General features: G+C 37.0%; 1 protein-coding gene across 1 annotated transcript in view; it reads left to right on the top strand.

Moving 5' to 3' along the window:
* Window positions 1-18353, top strand: part of dnajc6 (DnaJ (Hsp40) homolog, subfamily C, member 6) — a 95438-nt gene that overhangs the window by 10944 nt on the left and 66141 nt on the right. Inside the window, exons 2-5 of the mRNA XM_072274549.1 lie at window positions 4278-4416; window positions 8640-8689; window positions 9839-9987; window positions 10195-10317. Coding sequence (XP_072130650.1) covers window positions 4278-4416; window positions 8640-8689; window positions 9839-9987; window positions 10195-10317 — 461 coding nt within the window. The remainder of the gene's footprint in view (window positions 1-4277; window positions 4417-8639; window positions 8690-9838; window positions 9988-10194; window positions 10318-18353) is intronic.

The raw sequence follows: 18353 nt of genomic DNA, 5'->3' as shown, positions 1-18353 counted from the left end.
ACTCCACCAGTGGGTGAAATGTAGAGGGATATATCACCTTCCAAACTACCTACTCACTCAACTACTTCCAGCCTACTAGTGGCAGAATCCATGGGTCCATCATTAGCCTTACCTGCTACTTCAGACCCCACAAGTCTGAGGGAAAGCAAGTTATTTTGGCTCAGCCAGTCTGCTGAATGAGAAGATCTGCTGAGGCTACTGTATCTATTAAATATCAAACATTGATTTTCATCGAGAGAGGGGACGTTGAAATCTGGAGCAACAAACCGTCAGTTGGAGGAACTCGGTCCTGGTGCAGCATGCTGCTCAGTTCACCGAGTGGAGAGGGAAGATGACCAACATAGAGGCAGGGTGGGGGTGAGATCAGCCAAGGGACTGTAGGTGATTGGACAAAGGCTGGATAAAGGATAATAGGCAGATGGAGCCAGGCAGGAGAGGGCAAGGAGTGGAGATGGGAGACAGGCAGGTGGGTGATAGATAGGGGCAGACACAAGGCTGGTGGAGCCAGATGGTGAAGGTGAAGTTAGCAGCTGGTGGATGCTAAGTGGAAAACAAAGGCTGTAATCAGATAAGTGAAGAAGATAATGGTAACAATTAAGCGAGAATTGAAGGAGAGGCGGAACTAAACAGGGGAAGTCAGGGGATCCATGTTTAAAACTGGTGGAAGCAACCAGGAGGGGGAAGGCGAGGAAGGCTATAACCAGACCAGAGGTGAACTTGAAGTGGGGAGGAATAGGTAAAACAGCAATAAAGGTCACCTCAAATTGGAAAACTTGCCGTTCGTGCCATTGGGTTGCACAGTACCCAGGCAGAATATGGAGTGTTGTTACTGTAGTTTGTGTTGAGCTCTACCTTGACAGTGCTGAAGGCCAAGGATACACAGGTCAGTGTTGCAAGGGGAATTGAAATGGCAGTCACCTGGGGACTCAGGATAGACATGGTGGAGAGAGTACAGGTGGTCTGCAAATTAATTGTCCAGTCTGTGCTTTGTTTGCAGAAGTAGAGGAAGCCACATTTGGAGCACAGAGTGCAGTATACAAGGATAGAGGAGATGCACGTGATCCATACCTCACCTGGAAGGGTGTTTGTGTCTCCGGATGGTGGTGAGTGAGGAGTAGGAGGAGGGGTAGGTAGAAGTGTTCTATCTTCTGCAGTTGCAGGGAGAAGTGCCATGAGTCAGGGAGTTTGGTTGAATGAACAGGCAAGGGAGTCACAGAGTGGTTTTTATGGAAGATGGATAGGATTGTGGAGGAAATGATGTGGCCAGTGGTGAGATCTCGTTGCAGCTGCAGAAAAGATGAAGCATTTGATTGAAATGTCATCAGTCAGCCCCACTTGTTACCATTATCTCCCAGTCTCTTCTCTTCCATGGCTTTGACCAGTGTTTCCTCTGTTGCATTCCTCTATTGTTAATATCAAAAGGTGTCAGACATCTTTGTCCTGAATTTGTGTGTTCTGGTGTTTGATTACTTCACAATAGTGATCAATTCAGTTGCAAGTATTGTGCATATATCTTTGATAATTACTGAGAGATATGTGAACAATAACTATATTTAAATGCTTGAAGCCATTAAGCAAAGGGTAGAAAACAATCACAGAAGAATATTACTCAAAAGATTGTTCAACCATGTTGACCATTATTGGCTCTTTGATAGAGTTACCAATTAATCTATCCCTTTCACTAGCTCTATAATTTTCTCTTTTCACATAGATGTAATTTTTTGTTGCTATTAGACATGCTTCTGTAACATCTCCATGTAATTAGTTGTTGATCACAACAACTCATTGTTTTAAAAGTGTCCTTTTACCAGTCATCGAATCATAGATCCATGTAACTGCATCTATTACTGGAAGCAATGGTTGCATCACCTGTATTTTAGCCCTTTTGAAGATTTTTGTGAGCCTAAATCAAATATCATTGCCATTATTTTCTTCCATACTGAAATTCCTATAATCCAGTTTTTGTTGCTTGCCTCATGTGGTAAACCAATTGTAAAACCTTGATGTATTCCCAATGTGCTCCTGCTGAAGTTTGACCAATGTCAAAAGGATTTAGCATAGCTTCCATCCTTTTGAATCCTCTTGCGTTATTAATAAGCAGAGAATTCTGTATAACTTGGCCTATGTCTTCCAAAGATTTGTTTACAAACAGCTGCATGCCCATCTTTCTCTCTACCACCTTCAGATTTGCCCTGGTAGGTTCACTTTGCCTCCTCCTAAATTTTTTAACCAAGATGTGATGCAGGTTGAGTACCCCTTATCTGAAATGCTTCGGGCTGGAGGTGTTTTGAATTTTGGGTTTTGGAATATATAATGTGATAGCTTAGGATTGCCATTATTTCTGGGTCTGAATTTATCTGCTACCGGTAAGCAGTCTTTGTCTTACACTTGTTCATCATACCTATGTACTTAACAGTAAAAATTATTGCATACCATTAATATAATGAAAATATAATGTGTACAGGGTAACAAAAGCAGCACAGCGGCATCAGGAGAGTAGCTGAATTAGCTTTTGAACAAGAAACAACGACAGGCTTTCAGTCTCCACCTAAGATGCTGTGTTTTGATTAAAAGGTTACAGTACACTCAGCATTGTAGACTTGTTAGGGTGTTAGATTTTCATCAGCGACGATCTGGACAAACTCAATGAATTTTTCTGCTGCTTCATGATCAGTAGGTGCTTTATCTTTTAATTTAAAAAAAAATTGAATCTGTGCCTTTTCTTAAATTCTGCAGCCAGCTGCTGAACACTTACAATTACCTTAAATTTTCAGTTTGTCGTGACAGATCATTGCTTGCTTCATGATCAGTATACCATGGAGTGACATGTGTTCGCTCCGATGCAGAGGAATCCACTCTTTCAATACACGATCAAGATCTTCAGTTTTTGCTTTATGCAGTGTTTTTCAATTTTTCACTAACTTCTCTGCATACATATGTGAGATCACTTGTCAGAACTGTGTGTTGCACAGAAACCTGTGCATCCCCTGGGAGCATTCCCAGTGCCCCGTGGAACTTTCCATTTGTGATACCATGTCAGAGCTCAAAAAATGTTTCAGATTTTGGAGGTTTTCGGATTTTGGATTCTTGGATAAGGGATACTTAACCTATAGTTCAGAGCGGCCTATGTTGAACTACATCAGCCATGTCCTTTCCCAGTTGATGTCCTCCACAAGGTTAATAATATCACCTTAAATTTAGTAATACATAGATAGTTATTTGGTAATAGGGGAGAAGTTTCTTTCAGGAACTGTTATAGAAACCCCTTCAGACTGAAAAGCACTGCTTAATAATTAATAATACAGGTTTAAGTGCAGATCTATTGATGTTGCACAGTTGGGAGGTCTTAATGGTGATTCCACTGCTCTCCAGGGTAGAGAATTCCAAAATTCATCACCCTATCAAGTGAAGGAATTTATCCTTTTCTTAGTCCTAAATGCACACCCCTTATTCTCAAACTGTTTTCCCTGGTCCTTGTTTCCCCTGCTTGAAGAAGTCATTGTCCTTGTATCTAGGCTGTCAAGTTCTTTTAAGTTTCAATTAGATCTCCTCTCATTCTCTGCTTTCAGTAACTTCTGTGCAAGCACACCTCAGTCTTCTTGAACATTTAATTTCTCAGCTGACTAATACTCTTTTAAAGCTTTTTTTTGCATCCTCATCCATTCTCTTACAGGTATAGCAAACTGACTTGATTTTCTCTGTCTAGAGTAAATTTCTCTAATCTTATGAGATAAAATTTGGATTTTGCAGCTAGTTGCTTAAAATGCCCAATAATGCAAAAGGTAGTAAATATCTTTCATTTTCATTTAAAACGAGCCTGTTGTCCTACTGCAAAATTTAATGTTATAGATTTAATTTAGAAAGGAATTTATAGCTCTAAATTTCAGAATTGTTAAATTTGATTGTGTGGTAATTCATAGGGGTTTATATAGATTCAATAATACTTTTCACTATTTTGATAGGAATAGCTATGTTATAATTAAAAAGCAATGCAACTGTTGACTAGTTTGATAACTGAGGTATTTAAAAAGAACATATAACTAAGTTTTGAGGATATTATTTCTGTTGATTAACAACCCTGTATTTCTTGTTTTTTAAAGGCAAAGAATATCTTCTTCGTGTTTTCTCGGCCTTTTCAGTTTGCCCCAAGGAATTCCAATTTCTGAACTTTTTAGAGATACTGAAGTTATTGATTTTCTTTCAGTATCTTGAACTCGCCCTGAATTGCTGGAAATAGATTATTAAGATACATTATGGTCCATCTGGTGCTTTCTCAGGTACCTCTTCTCAAGATGTGGAACCCACTTTTGGGAGTGGACTGCTCGATATGGTAAAAGGAGGAGCTGGAAGACTCTTCAGCAACTTAAAGGACAACCTGAAAGATACCTCCTCAAAGGTCATACAATCTGTAGCCAGGTAAATATTTGGAAGTACTGGAGGAACAATGCATGCAAAGTGAAAGCTACACCAATTCTCTGATGTTGAGGGTTCGTTAATTTGTTGAGCCACAAATGATTTAAGTCCTTAAATATTGAAGGGTAGTATAAATGTAACCTTAGAAATGCCATTAAATCTGCTCCTGTATATTTATAAAGATATATAACTTGTGCGTATTTTGCTTAAATTGATCTCCATTCTTGTTAACTTTGTGAGTAGCAAATCTAAAGTTATGTCTATGTGCAAACCAATTTAAGAAAACACGATCACCTTGCCTATAATGTACAAAGAAAATTACTAAGCTTAATTAAATAACTGGATAAATATGTATATGAAATTTTGGTATGATACATAGAGATTGTTCAGTCCATTGTAGGATGTGGAATATATTCCTGAGAGAAGATGTGGATCCTGTTGTTTTTATCTTTTATGAAAAGTCAGTGTACTCTTTGAAACAGTGATCTCTCACTTTACATTACATTTTCTTGTCATATAGAAGTAATATATATATGCAGGCCATCCAGATGATCCTGCTCCTGTCAGTTTTATTCCTTTGTATCCTTTTCTCCATCACATATCTATCAGTACCCTTCTGTATCACCTGCTATCTGTCTACCCTATGGGTAATTACAGTTTGTTTTGTGATGTGGCAAGAAACCAGAACATCTGTAAGAAATCAGGCAGTCACAAGAATGTGCAAAATCCACCCAGACAGCATCTGAGGTTTGGGCCCAATTTGGACTGTTGCACCTGTGTGCTATTTGTTGCAAACTAAATCCAGGTTTTGGGGACATGAAGGTTTATCTGCAGCTTGCCTTGTGGAATAAGGAAAAACTCTTTAGTTGTTACTTAGGCTGTTAAAGTTTTTTTTTCTTAATCCTCCTACTGCAAGTGTTTAAATTCCTTTTTTCCCTTTCCTAAAAGATTTTCAGAATTATGTTGAAGTACAAATTTTAAAGAGTCAAGCTTATAAAAAAAAGTTTTTTTAAAAAAAGAAAGCAGATTTAGGGCTTTGAAATATGCTTTGAAGGTTAATGGGCCACTGGTAGAATATAATAAGTCTTCACCTCTTTCAGGCGCGACGAGAATGATCATATGACTTGGCTTAGACTTCTCAAAAATTTGTTTTTCTTACAGGTTAAGATTACCCTACTCCCCCAGCTCTTTAACATCAAAAATCAGGACTTTAGAAAGGCTTAAATAAGGCTCTCTAGAGAAAATGGGTAGTTTTTCATAATTTTCCTTATTTATTGCAATTTTATTAATTGCGGTCTGATTATAATTGATATATATACTGTATTCACTTGTCTAAAATAAAAGCAATTTACTTGCCTCATACTAAAATTCTTTATGCCAAATCTTGGGGTGGACCAACTAAGAGGAAGCATGCGAAGGATGTCAGTTTGGGTCATGTGGATTCTGTTAACACATTGGTTTTATGCTGCTATACCCCTAAATCTACTGAAAGGAGTATTTAAAGCTTCCCCTTGGATGCATGGCATACAAAGTGATGCTGACCTGAGAGAGTGATCATGGCATGCCTGGAAATGAACTGACTGTTCATTTGAACACTAATTGAACGTTAACATGTAACGTTAAATCTGTGTCTGCCTCCACAGAGATGTCATGATCTAATTAGTATTTACAGCTAGTAGTTATGTTGTGACATTTAGACCATTTGCTAAGTTGGTTATCAGAGCTCAACATATTGAGAGTGATTTAAAAAAATCTCAAGCAAATAATATTCTTGTAGGAAAGACCTCTCTATTAACCAAAATGGAATAAATCAGCTGACATTTGTAAAGGAATTAAATTCGTTATACAAAGCGAATCTTGTCCCCTCTCAGTAGCATGAAAATGAAGACCAGAATTTGCAGTCAGACTAAACTCTTAAGGTTTAGATGTTTTGAACAGTGATTGCTGCCCAAGCAACTTGGCAGTGGAAACAGGAAAATATCAGCCAACGCATTTCTTCCTGATTATTCTGCAATGGCTGTCAGAGAGAATAGCTCGCCCTAACCAATGTCACAACTCCGGTTATTGTGAGACTTTTGTACGGGGAAGGGTAGGGCCAATCAAATTTAAATTTCATAAATATTTTGGAGCATTCTAGCAGATTAATCTGACTTCTGACATTAGAAAAGGTCAAGCAATCGAGGAATGATCCAGCTCAGTGAATGAGCTGCTTACAATGCAGACAAACTACACTGCATTTGAAATGATTTTGGCAGTTTTCACTTGGTGTGGTGGGCATGAGTCCAGTCTGCAAAGGTGCCTCTTCTTTCTGCAAAGTTTCGGCAATTGGCAATAATTTCAATCAGAGGCAGTGATTTTGAGTTGTGCTGTTGTGGCAAGGATCCGTGCTACTTAACTCTGGAGTGGATAATGTAGATGACATTTCATATGATTTTAGGAGGAGAAGCTGTCTTCATAGTTTTGATCTTAAGTTCACTAATCAATCTTACACCCTGCCAGAAAACAATATAACTCCAAAATTTTGTTCTGAAAGTTATGACCAAAAGTTCCAAGGTAAAGGCTACCAAAGTTTTAAGGTACCATCTGTTCATCAACTATCACGTTTTTTTTGTCCTACTTAGATTGATTACATGCTTCATAACAGCTTGATGCCTGTTTTTGAATTAGTTGGATAAAGTAAAATGAGTTTGTACTTTCCTCTCACCAAGCTTTCTTTCAAGAACTGTGCATGTGTACAAAAGCAGTTTCAGGAGATCAAGTGCAGGGGTGGGAGATCTTGACGATCTGTTTAAAAAGAAGGCAGGGAACTACCTGACTTGCTGCGTTCACCAGCAACTTCGTGTGTTGCAGGGAAGTACCAGGTTGCTGTTCATACAAGTTACTTGTTTTTATGTTGTACATTGACGCCATTGGAAGGAGAGGCAGTAAGAATTCTTAATTTCGCCTCATTTGACACTTATTCATGACACAGCAAACCACTAGGGGTAGACTTAGAATTTGATTGCATACAGCACAAAGACGTGGTATCTAACAAAGACAACGGGTGTCGCAATCATTTCTTCAGAACCTCAGACTTGCCTTCACTGCAGTCAGGGTCCCTTTTCCATCTGCTGAGTCTTGTTGCCTGCAGCTGCTGTCTCTGCCTCTCTCACACTGCAGACTTTGTATGCCCTTCTTCTTTCAACCTACATACATGTTTTCTACTAATTATTTCCAAATCGTAGTTTTGGTTATTATGAGCTTCATCATATCTGAACATTGAGGCATTTTGTATCATACTTTTTTACTCTTACACAGACAGAGCAACTCCTTTAGTAGAACTCCTGATAATTGTCTAGAATTCTGTCACATGCCATTTGCTTCAGTGATGTTGTCCTTTGAATGTTCAATGCCAGCCTTGTTTACTCTGTCTCTTATTCAGTGTTCTGGCTCTAGCTTTTTCACGAACCTTACTTTATTTGATCATTTGTAAGCTAACCCTTGAAGCACCTTCACTTACTCCAAAAGACTGAGGTTTGGTAAAATACTGAAAGGCTTTTATTCGCTGTACAATACGACCTCCACAGTGAGTGTCTGCCCCCGGACTGAGGGGGAGGGGCAAGGCGAACACCTTTATACAGGACTCTGTGGGAGGAGCCACCGGGGCAGTCAGCAGAGGGGTGTGTCCAGACAGGTAACCGAGTTACAACATATATACATGGTTTACCACAACCCTACTGGCAGATTTAATATACATATTCTGTCCCAGGTTTTCTCTGCCTTAGGCATCGCAGTTTAAATTAGTGTCCTGACTTTCACATCCTGCAAATCCCAAACATATTTCAGTTTCAGGACGTTTTTTGAAATTAGCATGACCTTTGACTTAACTGACCATTTGTTACTTGATCTCAATATCGTTTTAATATGGAGTTAATACTTGTTATATTTGTGTTTATGAACTTTGCACCACTCTTCCATTATAGCAACAATGCTGAGATAATAAGACCAGTCAGGAGCACTTTAATGTCGGCTTATGCATACCAATTATTTTACTGTTTGTTTAAGCTGCCTCTTGCAGGGTGATGGACTAATTTCACTAATGTTGGTATTGAATGCTTGAAACTTGTCTTTTTTTCCCTCTTTGCTGCATCCCATGTTCTTATTACAATATTTCAAATAATTTTCTATTAGTGAAAAAAATATATATATACATGCTTTAGCTAAACATTTAATTTGTTTTATTATAGTTATGCCAAGGGAGAACTTAATATTTCATACATCACATCAAGGTTAATAGGTACAGTAAATGTTCCTTTCATCTGTTATTTAAATGTTGAATCCAATTAAATTTTTCAATGCGGATCCTGTTTGAAAATGGATAAAGTAAAATGTTTCCCATTTATAACACATTCTTCTTGATCCAGCCAACTCATTTGGTAATGGAGTCGCATGGGGTTGCAAAAGTGATCATTTGACCTGTGCTGGTTTTTTTGGCCATTCCGATAAAAATGTCCACAGAATTGATAAATGCATATTTCATGGCTGTATAAAGTGCCAAGACTTTGTGATGCCTTATTCAGTTATGATGCTGTGCCATAACTCAGAGGAGGATGAGTTACCTGGTCTTTGTGGCTGAAAGTTCATCTTCACTGCGATGCACAGAGCTGTAACAATGAGTTTATAGATCATGTATCATACTGGGTTTTAGAAACTGATTTAAGAGAATAGAGATAATGTATGTAATGCAACCACCTCTTCAAGCTGCATGCTATAAATTGTCGTCACTCAATATAGTTAAATGGAGTCTGTGATGGATAAAGGTGTGAGGATTGGAAGGAAAGTGGGATACTTGGAGCTAAAGATCTTTGCTGAAGTCTTCAGTTTTAAAATGGGACGTTAAATTAAATCAGCTTTGCTTGTTGCTTGGTGGCTGGGGCGGGGTCAAAGTGCTTGGCAGAGATGGTGCTCAGAGCTTGTTGTCGGCGGCTCGAAGTTTTCGGACGGACTCAGAGTCAGCTGTGGTCGGGTGCTTCCTGGTGCTGCATCAGCAAGTTTGCAGCGCTGGAGGTTCATGGCAGGGAGAGTTTCTCCCTTCTACCGTCTGCGCGAGAAGATGGGGCTATCGGGACTTGAGAATTTTTACCATGCCCATGGTCTGCTCTTTATCAAATTACGGTATCGCTTTGCACTGTTGTAACTATATGTTATAATTATGTGGTTTTGTCAGTTTTAGTCTTGATTTGTCCTGTGTTTCTATGATACCTTTCTGGAGGAACATTGTATCATTTTTTAAATGTATGCTTTTCTAAATGATAATAAATGAAGACTCAGTGTCCTCATAATCTAATCTAATCTAAATTGAAATATGTGAAGGAGAAATACTGGTTTAATTCAATCTATTAAGAAGATTGTTATCAATCTGACAATAGTTTCCACTTTCTCTTAGTGATAACCTATCCTGCTGAAGGAGTGGAGTTGAGTTTCAAGAATCAGATTGATGATGTCCGATCGTTTTTGGATTCCCGGCACTTGGATCATTATACAATCTTTAATTTATCTCAGAAATCTTACAGAAGTGCCAAGTTTCATAACAGAGTAAGTATATGTTAATGATCTACTTCATGTGCCATTGGTTACAGCCACGTGCTGAGATAATTACTATTTTTCAGGAGTGTTTATAGGTAGGTTATTTAAAATGAATGTTTATCCATCTTTGGCCTTGCTGGTTAAATATAATTTAATGCTGCATACAGAATTCTCTTTTGACCCTGTTTTACTACTTGTCCGTTCCTCTTTGAATAGATATCTGAGTGCAGCTGGCCAGCTCGACAAGCTCCCAGTTTACACAACCTGTACGCAGTATGTAAGAATATGCATCACTGGCTACAGCAAAACCCCAAGAATGTCTGTGCTGTTCACTGTGTGGTAAGCTACAGCAAAACTAAGTAATATGAAAAGTTTGATGGAACATTGCCATTTACTGTTAAGAAATGTAGAAAAGGAAGTTTTTCAGTGCTGTCTGGGAGGGTGGGTTGATTAAAAAGTATGAACAATTTAAATGTGAATTATTTTGGCAAGTAAAAGGGGAATGTGAAAACTATTCTGGGACTTGTTGATCCACCACAGTCCAGTCTTCAGGCTTCTCTTAGGAAGCAATTGAGGTCAAAGATGATGTTTCCACTCCATTTCTGAGGCTTTGCAAGACACCTTGATGGGTGTGTGTGGGGGTTGTTTTCTTTTTTTTTTGTAATTTATTTTTTATTGAAGTTCATCATCAAACAAACATTTCCATAAGATGTATTTCAGATATTGTACATGTATATTATATAGTCATATTTGCCACAAATCTCCACATAATATTTATCTGATGTATACGCTTATAGAAAAGGGAGGAAAGAAAGAAGAAGCAAAAGGAGAAAACTATGTACAACACGAGGAATTCTGCAGATGTTGGAAATTCAAGCAACACACATCAAAGTTGCTGGTGAACGCTCTCATATCCCTTTTGCCAATCACCTGTCCAGCTCTTGGCTCCATCCCTCCCCCTCCTGTCTTCTCCTATCATTTTGGATCTCCCCCTCCCCCTCCCACTTTCAAATCTCTTACTAGCTCTTCCTTCAGTTAGTTCTGATGAAGGGTCTTGGCCCGAAACGTCGACTGTACCTCTTCCTAGAGATGCTGCCTGGCCTGCTGCGTTCACCAGCAACTTTGAAACTATGTACAAGTAGGGAGTGATTTTTTTTTTGAACAACATATTCATTGATTTGTGAGAATAAAATCAGGCCTATGAGGTGTTAGGTAGTTAAAGCATTTTTCCCCAGTATGAATCAAGTTGTTCCAACTTATGATTAATAGATGCTGTTATCTTCTCCATTTTGTAAATGTCCATTGTAATTTCCATTCATGCATTTAAAGTTGGGGTCTCCTGTGATAACCATTTCCTGATAAAAGTCTTTTTACCAGCCACCAGCAGTATATTCATTAAATATTTACTGTATATCTTTTCAACCATTCTTGAGGTATATACCCAAAATATATGGTCTTACTTTCTAAGGGTATTTCACATGTCTTGTGGGGCATTATGTATCCCGCTCCAATAGTCTTTGATAATGGAGCATTCCCAGAAAGTATGATAATGGTTTGCATTTTGATTTCCACAATTTCTCCAGCAAACAGGGGGGTTACTATCATAATGGAATTTCTGAGAGGGTGTAATAAAATACCTTATCAAGTTTTTCCATCTGAACTCCCTCCATTTCTGTGAACTGGTACACTTTCATTGATACCTCCATATTATTGCCCATTCTTCCTCAGATATAATTATCCCTCCTTTCTTCTCCCATTTTGTTTTAATGTATGAAGTCGAATATGCTTTAAGATTTGATAAACCCTTATACATGCTTGAAATGATTCTACTACCGTTATCTGAATTATATGCTTTTCTAAGTAGCTCTATCAAACATGTACTTGCCTTGTTTACATTTTTAACCATCCTATTAACATACTGTCGCATCTGTAATTACCGATAAAAGTCTTGTTTTTCTAATAAGTGTTTCTCTTTAAGCATTTCAAAACTGAACAGTATTCCTTCTTTCATTATATTGCAAAGGACTGTTATTCCTTTAGCTGTCCAGTCCTTAAATCTAGCATCCAGTTTACTCGGCGTAAAAATCCAAGTCATATGCACACCATTTAAGAGTTGCAATATCTCCCTCTAGTTTATATTCTTATATAATAATTTTCCATATTTTAAGAGTCCATTTCACCCATGGGTTACCAATAGTATTTATGTACCTTTGTAGGTTGTTATCAGCCAAAATTGCCTGTGGGGATGGGAAGTATCCCCTCCTCAAATGTTTTTCCATTGAGCGTCATATGATGGGTTGCACCAACATATCATAGCTCTCAGCTGTGCTGCAAAATAATAATTTCTAAGAGAAGGTAGGCCTCTTTTCCCCTCGCCCCACCTTTCCTTGGCTAATTGCAAAGTTTTGAGACAAACTCTAGACCTTTTACCTTGCCGTATATATCTTGATAACATTTTGTTCCATTCATTGAATTGATTTTGATTAATCTCTATTGGTAGGGTCTGAAAGAGATATAATAGTCTGGGCAGTATATTCATTTTAATAGATTCAATCCTTGAACTGAGACTAAAAAAAGGAATTAGGTTCCATCTTGTTATATTTTCCTTACTTTTTTTATATATAGGCTGGTAATTGCATTCTGATAATTTTGCCAAATCTTTTGGCATAATGACGCCCAAATGTTTGAAAGACTCTGTTTGCCATGCCCAGGGATATCTACTTTCAATTTCTCTTGATGGGCTATAGTTATATGAAATTGGGTTTTATCTATGTTGATCTTGTGTCCTGATAATTGACCATATTGTTCAAAGGATTGTATCAATTTAGGTAAAGAGTATGTTGGTTGCTCTAGGTAGATCAAAATGTCATCCGCGTAACAGACCAATTTACGCTCTGTCCCTTTAATAGTGATTCCCCTGATATCTTCATTTTGTCTGATGTAATGAGCTAATGGTTCCAGATATAATGTGAAGAGTAACGGTGACCATGCACAACCCTGTCTCGTGCCCCTTTCTAGGGTAAAACTATGTGATAAATATCCATTGATTTTAATGCTAGCAGTAGGGTTGTCATATAGTGCCTGTATATTTTTAATAATTGTGTCATGGAAACCAAATCTATGTAAAACTCTGTAATAAAAAAAAAAAAATTCCAATTAACTCAACGCCTTTTCAGTGTCCACGCTTATCACTATTGCTTCGGGTTTTTTTTATATATGATCCATAATGTGCAGTGTCCTTCATATATTGTCTTGTGTTTGGCGTTGTTGTATAACCCTTGTCAGATCATTATGTATCAGTGTGGGTAGAAATTCTTCTAATCGTTTGGCCATGATGGAAGTAAATAATTTATAATCTACATTAAGAACGGATATTGGTCTAAATGACCCACATTCCATTTTATCCTTGCCTTCTTTCGGTATAGCTGAGATTATCGCTTCCTTCCAGCTGGGTGGCATTTGTGCCTCTTTTAGAGCCCAGTTCAGTGTGGGGAGTAAGATAGGAATTAACTCATTTTTAAATTCTTTGTACCACTTTGCCATATACCCATCTGATCCTGGTGACTTGCTTAATTTAAGCCTACTAATTGCAGCTTTTAGTTCAACTTCACTTACATTAGCAGTCATTGTTCTATTTTGTTCTTCGCTTATGGTGGGTAACTCTAGAGAATTCAGGAAGGTCACTTTGGGTTATGCTTCCCCCTGGAACTTTGGAATATAGCGTTTTGTAAAACACTTCAAAAGGTTCTTGAATTTCCCTTAGCTAATTTTTTTTTTATCATTTTTGTTCTTGGATCCCTGATTCTATGAATTGTTTTTTCTGTTATCTTTTTTTTCAGTTTCCATGCCAGTATTTTCATAGACTTAGATCCAATTTCATAACGTCTCTGTTTCAGAAACATTAATTTTTTTCTGATTTCCTGTGTAGCCAAACTATTAATTTCATTCCTTATTTTTAAAATTTCCTCTAATATATCCTGTGCCAAATTCAATTTGTGTTTTTTTTCTAGTTCCTTCAGCCTATTTTGTAATTCCTCTGATGTTTTATTCCTTATTTTTTCTTATATGAAGGTATCACTATAACTTTCCCTCTTAAGACAGCCTTCAGAGTATCCCATAGAATGGGAGGTGAAACCTCTCCATTATCATTGAATTCTAAGTAAAGACCAATTTCTTTTTTAATTTGTTCCTTAAAGTAGGGATCATTGAGTATACTTGAATTTAGTTTCCAAATAGTATTCTTTGATTGTAGGTCAAAATCAACAGATAAATATATAGGTGCATGGTCACTTACATTTATTGTCCCAATTCCACAGGTGTTTATTTTGTCTTTGTTTTTTCCAAGTGTTAGGAAATAGTCTATTCTTGTATATACAGAATGGGGGGCAGGATAATGTCGGAGAAAAGGTCCCTCCATATATCAATTGGACCAACATCCTCAAAAAGTGTATTAACTTTCTTATGTAAGTATTTTGTTTCATAGGTTTTTCTATTGGAAGAGTCTAACTTTGGTTGTAACTGTAAATTCAAGTCTCCCCAGACCTTCTGTTTCCATTACAATAATGTTAGTAATTTTTTGAAAGAAACTAATATCACTTCCTGGGGGGGTGCGTATATATTCAATAGAGCAACTGGATTTCCATCTATATTCCCCATTACCAGAATATACCTGCACTCCTTAGCTCCCATTTCGAATGCTTTTTCCAAATTTAGCTTGCTTGAGATAAGAATAGCAACTCCTCTCCTATGTCCTGATTCATATGAGGAGAAAAACAAATCAGTGAAGCCCATTCTCTTTAGTTTTCCATGTTCATTATCACTTAAGTGAGTTTCCTGTAAACATACTATGTGGGCTTGTTCCTTTTTCATTTTGGATGGAATTTTACTTTGTCCTTAGCCATGTGTATTTATCTGTCAATACAGTATATCATTGAAATTGGCAGAATAAAACTTAATCGATCTATGCCCTGAACAAATAAGAGCCAAGAAAGGTGAATAATAAAAGAAAGGCAACAAAGGTGTGATTCCAAGGCTGAGGTCTCCAGTAGATGACCCTGGGTTGAGCTAGAGAAAAAGTCTAGCTCTGGGGGATAGCCCCTCCTACCTGTGAGTTGAGGGCCCCCATTGCAGTACCCAGAAAAAGTGAACAAATCTATGTCCATCACACAGAAAAGATTTCCCTGTGTATTCCTCCCATATATATATTCCCATTTAGGTGGGGAAAAAGGAGTGAATGAATGAATGAATAAAAAAAAATTGAGTAATATAAAATCCACTTTAAAATAAGAAGTATTTCTTGAGATGGGTATAGCACCGTCTATTTTTGCTTCCATTTAGCTTATCAACATTTTTTCTTTCTTTCTTTTTAAATCCTTTTATTACATTAGTACACACAGAGTAAAACATATAGCAACCAATACATTGTTACGATATAGATATACAAGAAATATTAATACAAATAAAACCAATGAAAACAACATAGGTTAGTTAAAAAGTAACAAGGTAATATAATTGTATATTCGTTTTCTATATAATGGTAAAGAGGAAAAAAAAACCCCGAAGAAACCACCCCCCCAAAAAAACTACGGTGCTACTAAGCTACGAAGCAAAGCAGTGGGCTAGCTAGGTAAATAGTAGACTTAACCAGATTAAACAATCACGTCCTCAAACCTGACCTCCATTAATAGCAGATAAAATCCACGAAGGGAGTATATATATGATAAGAGAGGAAAAAAATAGTTACATTAAATGAAAATATTGAATAAAAGATCTCCAGGTCTGTTCAAATTTAACTGAAGTATCATAAAGATTACTTCTGATTTTTTCCAAATTTAGACACAGAATTGTTTGAGAGAACCAGAAAAACATAGTTGGGGCATTAATCTCCTTCCAATGTTGTAAAATACACCTTTTCGCCATTAAAGTAAGAAATGCAATCATTTTACGTGCTGAGGGGGATAAATTACTGGAAGTTTTAGGTAATCCAAAGATAGCAGTCATAGGATGGGGAGAAATATCACTATTTAAAACCTTTGAAATAATATTAAAAATGTCTTTCCAAAAAGTTTCCAGAGTAGGACAAGACCAAAACATATGGGTCAGGGAGGCTATCTCGCCATGACATCTATTACAAAGAGGGTTAATATGAGAATAAAAACGAGCTAATTTATCTTTAGACATGTGTGCTCTGTGGACAACTTTAAACTGAATTAAGGAGTGTTTGGAACAGATAGAGGAAGTATTAACTAGTTGTAAAATATGAGCCCAGTCATCCGCCGAGATAGTGAGGCCGAATTCCTTTTCCCAGTCGGTCCTAATCTTATCGAATGGAGCCATCCTAAATTTCATGATAATATTATAAATAATAGCCGTTACACCTTTCTGACACGGGTTGAGGTTAGTGATAGTGTCTAAAATATTTGTAGGGGGTAACGCCGGAGGGGAAGAAAGTATGGTATTTAGGAAATCTCTAACTTGCAAATATCTACAAAAAATGTATTCTTGGTAAATTATATTTGTTAGATAACTGTTCAAAAGACATAAGGGAACCATCTGAAAATAAATCAAAAAACTATGATATACCATTAGTCTTCCAAATTTGAAAGGCACGGTCCGTAGAGGAGGGAAGAAAAAATATATTGGCAACAATAGGAATCGCTAGCACAAATTGATTAAGATCGAAAAATTTTCGGAATTGAAACCAAATGCGTAAGGTATGCTTAACTATCGGGTTGCAAACCTGTTTATAGCGTTTCAAATCGGAAGGAAGAGAAGAACCTAATATAGAGCCAAGTGCATAGCCTTGAACAGAATGTAATTCCAAAGCTACCCAGTTAGGAATGGATAGTGTATCTTGGTCAAGTAACCAAAATTTCATGTGTCAAATATTAATTGCCCAATAATAAAATCTAAAGTTAGGTAATGCCAAGCCTCCATCTCTCTTAGCTTTCTGTAGATGTATTCTACCCAATCTCGGATTTTTATTTTGCCAAATAAATGAAGAGATTTTCGAGTCTACTTTACCAAAAAAGGATTTTGGAACAAAAATCGGTAATGCCTGAAATATATACAAAAATTTTGGCAGAATAAACATTTTAACAGCATTAATACGACCAAAGTTAAATAAAGTGGAGACCATTTAAAGGAAAGTTGTGTAATATGGTCAATTAAGAGTAAGAAATTAGTCTTAAATAAATCCTTATGTTTACAGGTAATTTTAATTCCAAGATATGAAGAATGATTATTAACCAATCTAAATGGCAGGTTCTGATATGAGGGAACATGCTTATTTATAGGGAAGAGTTCACTCTTATTAAGATTTAATTTGTATCCTGAAAAGAGACTAAATTGTGCTAATAAATCTGGCTGCTGGAGTAGATTTTTGAGGATTAGAAATATATAAAAGTAAGTCATCAGCATAAAGTGATACTTTATGCCACTTTAACCCACGAGTTATACCAATAATGTTAGGAGATTCTCGAATAGCAGTTGCAAGAGGTTCTAATGCAATATCAAATAATAAAGGGCTAAGAGGACAACCTTATCTGGTACCTCGAAAGAGAGGACAAAAAGGTGAATTAAGAGCGTTAGTACGAACTGAGGCCGTAGGAGAGTGGTATAACAATTTGATCCAGGATATAAATTTCGGGCTGAAGTTAAACATTTCAAGCACCTTAAATAAGTAGGGCCATTCGACCCTGTCAAAGGCTTTTTCAGCGTCTAGGGAAACGACACATTCAGGATCGTTTTGTGACGGGGTATAGACAATATTTAAAAGTGTATGAATATTATAGACAATATTTAAAAGTGTATGAATATTATAAAAAGAGTAACGATTCTTAATAAAACCTGTTTGGTCTTCCGAAATAATATAAGGAAGTGCTTTTTCTAGTCTATTTGCTAATAATTTAGAAAAAATCTTAGAGTCAACATTTAACAAGGATGTTGGTCTATAAGATGCACATTGAGCAGGGTCTTTATCCTTCTTTAGTATTAAAGAGATAGAGGCTCTATAAAAGAATTCTGGTAGTTTACCAAGTTTTAATGAGGCCTCCAGAATCCTGGATAACCAGGGGACTAGTGAGGGTGCAAAAAAATTTTGTAAAATTCCACGGTAAACCCATCAGGGCCAGGAGCTCTCCCCGAATTCATAGAGAAAATAACATTCTTGATCTCGTCAGTAGTAAAGGAAGATTCTAACATAGAGGATATATCATGTGTAATCTTAGGGAAATCTAGGTTATCTAAAAAGTCACACATATGTTTAGAATCTCGTGGAAATTCTGATTGATAACATTTTTAAAGTTAGCCAAACCTTATGGCTCTTCTGGAGGGGGTGAGGGCTGTCTTTGGAAAACTCACAGTTCCTTCCTGAT

The sequence above is a fragment of the Mobula birostris genome, chromosome 12, assembly GCF_030028105.1.
Source record: "Mobula birostris isolate sMobBir1 chromosome 12, sMobBir1.hap1, whole genome shotgun sequence".
In the NCBI taxonomy this organism is placed as follows: Eukaryota; Metazoa; Chordata; class Chondrichthyes; order Myliobatiformes; family Myliobatidae; genus Mobula; species Mobula birostris.
The sequence above is the reverse complement of the archived record's forward strand: the minus strand, read 5'-3'. Positions and strand labels throughout refer to the sequence as shown.